Source organism: Ricinus communis, chromosome 6 (genome assembly GCF_019578655.1).
Source record: "Ricinus communis isolate WT05 ecotype wild-type chromosome 6, ASM1957865v1, whole genome shotgun sequence".
Classification (NCBI taxonomy): domain Eukaryota; kingdom Viridiplantae; phylum Streptophyta; class Magnoliopsida; order Malpighiales; family Euphorbiaceae; genus Ricinus; species Ricinus communis.
In genome coordinates this window covers 24479016-24482960 of record NC_063261.1, presented here as the reverse complement: position 1 = coordinate 24482960, position 3945 = coordinate 24479016, and the positions used below count along the sequence as shown (strand labels likewise).

General features: G+C 30.0%; 1 protein-coding gene across 2 annotated transcripts; it reads left to right on the top strand.

Moving 5' to 3' along the window:
* The first annotated feature begins 1799 nt into the window (after nt 1–1799).
* Nucleotides 1800–3945, top strand: LOC8281293 (phytol kinase 1, chloroplastic). Of its 2 annotated transcripts, XM_048376093.1 has the most exons (6): nt 1804–2268; nt 2400–2467; nt 2966–3097; nt 3180–3295; nt 3378–3492; nt 3598–3945. In XM_048376093.1, exons 1-6 carry the CDS (start codon nt 1960–1962, stop codon nt 3782–3784), a joined length of 927 nt encoding a protein of 308 aa, XP_048232050.1. In that variant the 5' UTR covers nt 1804–1959; the 3' UTR covers nt 3785–3945. The 2 variants fall into 2 exon arrangements, with proteins under 2 accessions (XP_048232051.1, XP_048232050.1); XM_048376094.1 differs by lacking the exon at nt 2966–3097 and having other exon boundaries at nt 1800–2268.

Genomic DNA, 3945 nt, shown 5'->3' with positions numbered 1-3945 from the left:
GTTTCGAGTGGTCCTTCTCTTTTTGTCCATCTACCGTAACTATTATTTTTTCAATTACCATGTCAGTACCTGCTAACAATATTATATAATTTGATTGGTATTTATTAACGGTCCTATTTATAATAGGATATCAAAATAATAAAACTAAATCCCAGGCCATAAAATAAAATTAAATTAAACCATAAAATAGTTTAATAAGTTTTTTATTTCTTTTAGTATTAAAAAAAAAAGGAAAATACACAGGCTTCCTTCCATGAAAAGTTGGAACAAGAGGTTCGCATGAAACAACAGCGAGGCTTTGTGAATGCTGCGTTCCCAAACTAATATGGTCTACGAGAAGCATCAAGGGCCTGGTTTCAATGATTGACTGATCAATTCCTTAAAGATCAAGAATTTGTTTGTAGGAAAGCTGGTTAATCAATGTTTTCTTTAGGGACATGGAAATAGGCATGGCGATTCTCTTTTTTTTTAATATCCATAATTCCGATGCCATCTTTTTTTTTTTTATATACATATATTTGAAATTAATCTATAACATACCGGATCATTGCATGCAGTAAAACATTTTTTCAAAATTTTTAACACAGCTGTAAATCTAAGGTTCAAACTCGAGACCTTAATCGAGTTAGAAAAAATCTTTATCGTCTCAACTATACACTTATGAATTTTTGATGCTATTTTTTAGTGTTCGTACAGCGAGTTAATTATAAATAATTTATGACAATTAATTTATTTTTCATATAATAAAATTTCTACATAGTCATATATTTAAAACTAAATACAATTGATGACTACGAGAAAGTCATAACTTAATAGAAGTTTAAATATTAAATTTTTTCTTTTGATATAATATTTAATTTTATTAGTGAAATAATATTTATAAAATTTTATACTTTTAATATTTTTATTAAATATAATAATGATTTTATAATTAATATCTATCTCTTTGTAGTATTTATATAATTAATTATATTAAATATATAAAAAGATATTTTTTTGAAACAAAATTTAAAAATTTATAATTTATTAATAATATAAAATTTATTTTTATTCACAATTAGTTCAAATAGGCTAAAACTTTTATAATTATATATTTCTATATAAATATACTATAGAGAAATTTTACTATATTTAAATTAATAATAATAATAAATAATATAAATATATATAGAATACAAGAGAGCAGATAACTCCTAAATCATTTGGCAGTAGAGATTTTAAGTTGTTTCATCCTTTATTGAAAGATCTTAATGTCTTAAATCATCCAGTAAACATGCCTAAAAAGACCTTACTGAGGTTGATATATATTTTATCACAAAAGAAATGTGATATTAAAGTCCTCAAGATCCTTTAATAGATCAAACGGTTCACATTTTTTCTTACGATAGAATTATGTACTAGATATGTTTTGCTATGTAACTACGAATCTTTGGTTGGTGGCCAAACACTTAATTTCTAGCAGCTAGGATTAATTTAACAGATTCTTTTTAGCATATTAATACTAAAATTATATATATATTAATTTGGGAGACATAAAATCTTTTAATATTATTTATATTTAATATATAAATTTTTTATTTTAATATATAAAATTTAAGTTTATATGTAAATTTTTAATTATTAAATTATATTTTTAATAATTTTATTTTAAAAAATTAATATTTTAATTATATTTTAATACTATATTCTAATTACATGGATAAACCACTAATAATTTATGAATTTATATTCCATCATTAAAGTGTTGAGCTTTAGTTTGGTGTTCAAAGTCTAATCCATACACCGAGACAGTCTGCACAGTCAGAGACGATGAAACAGAAAAATAAAATAAAATAAAAGATTCAAAAAAAATGATGAAAGAATTAAAAAAAGGATTAGAGAAGTAGGATCTGTCTGTGTGATGAGCTGAGAAGGTAACAGTTCCATTCGTATATTGTAATACTGAGTTAAAACTGTACAATGAGCCTTTTCTCATTACATCCAACTCTCTCTCTCCTCCTTCTTCGCCGCCACGTACACACTTCCACCTCTCATTTCCTCTCTCCTCCACCACCTCCCATCCTCCCCCACCGCCACCGCCACCGCCACCACTTTCTCTATCCTTCACCTCGTGCAACTACAGCTTCCCCTTCCTTGCTCATTCCTCGCTTCTCCGTTTCCAGCGGAGCTCTACTTCAAGATGCCGGTGCTACTGCTGCTGTACTCGCCGGCGCGTACGGTTTAGTTCTGACTTTCGATACTCTCACTCAACGAAACATCATCCAGCAGGTACTGTATTTCGTTTCAGTTTATATTATTATAATAATAAATACTAGTCGTTCATATTTATTAATGAGGTTTCAGCATTTAGCACTGCGATTTTCTTAATGATCTGACAGATATTTAGTGAATTGTAACAGACATTGAGCAGGAAACTAGTTCATATATTATCCGGATTGCTTTTCGCCGTTTCTTGGCCTATTTTCAGGTACACAAATCATGTGCACAACTTCAATCAACTTACAGTTGAATACTTACAAAATCATGTCACTTTGGCATGATTTTATTATTTAGATTAAGAGAAGTAAATACTAGCAGCTATAAGGTTTCAAATTCACTAAATAGAATCCAATTGAATTGAATTTTTGCATTTTTGGACTTTTTAAACAAGGTGCAAGGAGTTGATTAGACTAGATCCTAGGCATGAATTCAATTCAATTGTATTCTTTTTATTATAAGTTGAAATGATGTCTCATCTGGAGAAATTTAAAGCTCTCAAAATGCCTCCTTTTTGAAAAAAAAAAATTATAAATTTAAAACTAGAAGTTGAAAGGACTGAATTCTAGCAACTATAAGCTTTCCATACATGAGAACTGAATTGACTGACTATATAGAATTTAAATGAAGTTTAATTTCCTGCCTTTTTTTAAAACTTTTGAAAACGCACTCTAACGACTTTATTTGATAATTTTTAATCCTAGAATAGCAACTCAGTAGAGGCTCGCTACTTTGCTTCTATAGTACCACTTGTTAATTGCTTAAGGCTCGTTATCAATGGACTCACTTTGGCTACCGATGAAGGGCTTATAAAATCCGTTACTCGAGAAGGAAACCCAAAGTAATAATTTCAATCAATTCATCACTTTTTGCATCATATGCAGTTCTTGATACAACTAAAGCAGCAATCCTTTTTCTTGCAGGGAATTGCTAAGAGGTCCTTTGTATTATGTTCTTGTATTGATCTTCTGTGCTTTAGTCTTTTGGCGTGAGTCTCCTGTTGGGGTGATGGCATTGGCAATGATGTGTGGTGGGGATGGTAAAAGAATCTTATTTAGAACCCCAAACTCATTTGTGTCTTTAGTTTTCTAATGATTAACTTTAGTTTAATGGGCGCTTAGGTGTCGCTGATATTATGGGTAGAAGATTTGGGTCAGCAAAACTTCCACATAATCATCAGAAGAGCTGGGCCGGTAGCATATCTATGTTCATTTCTGGATTCTTGATTTCTATCGGGTACGTTTTAGTTTGGACCTTTATAGTGACCAGTCTAAATTGGTGGAGTTTTTTTATGATCCTTATTAATATTTAGATTCACATAACATTGTCTTTTCATCATAGGATGCTGTATTACTATTCAGCTTTGGGATATTTCGAGTTGGACTGGATGTGGACAATTCAAAGGGTTGCTTGGGTTGCTTTAGTGGCAACATTAGTGGAGTCACTTCCAAGTACTGAGACAGTGGATGACAATATATCTGTTCCTTTAACAAGCATGTTAGCAGCATATTTAAGTTTTGGCTTCTAGTTTGTGGTATCTATCGCTTTTATTTTACTTTTCCATGATCTAGATTAGGTACTGTTACTGAATGTTCTATTTTCATTATTCTGTTTCACTTACATGTGCTGTAATTATAATTTTCTCCATTTCTTGAACTCCATAAATTTCATTGCCTTCCCTTGTCACTA

What these genes read in the sequence shown, in the direction of transcription:
- LOC8281293 (XM_048376093.1), top strand. Translation starts at nt 1,960, where the DNA reads ATGAGCCTTTTCTCATTACATCCAACTCTCTCTCTCCTCCTTCTTCGC. An exon ending in AACGAAACATCATCCAGCAG is followed by an intron (nt 2,269 to 2,399) that starts GTACTGTATTTC and finishes GAATTGTAACAG; the next exon opens with ACATTGAGCAGGAAACTAGT. An exon ending in AATGATGTGTGGTGGGGATG is followed by an intron (nt 3,296 to 3,377) that starts GTAAAAGAATCT and finishes ATGGGCGCTTAG; the next exon opens with GTGTCGCTGATATTATGGGT.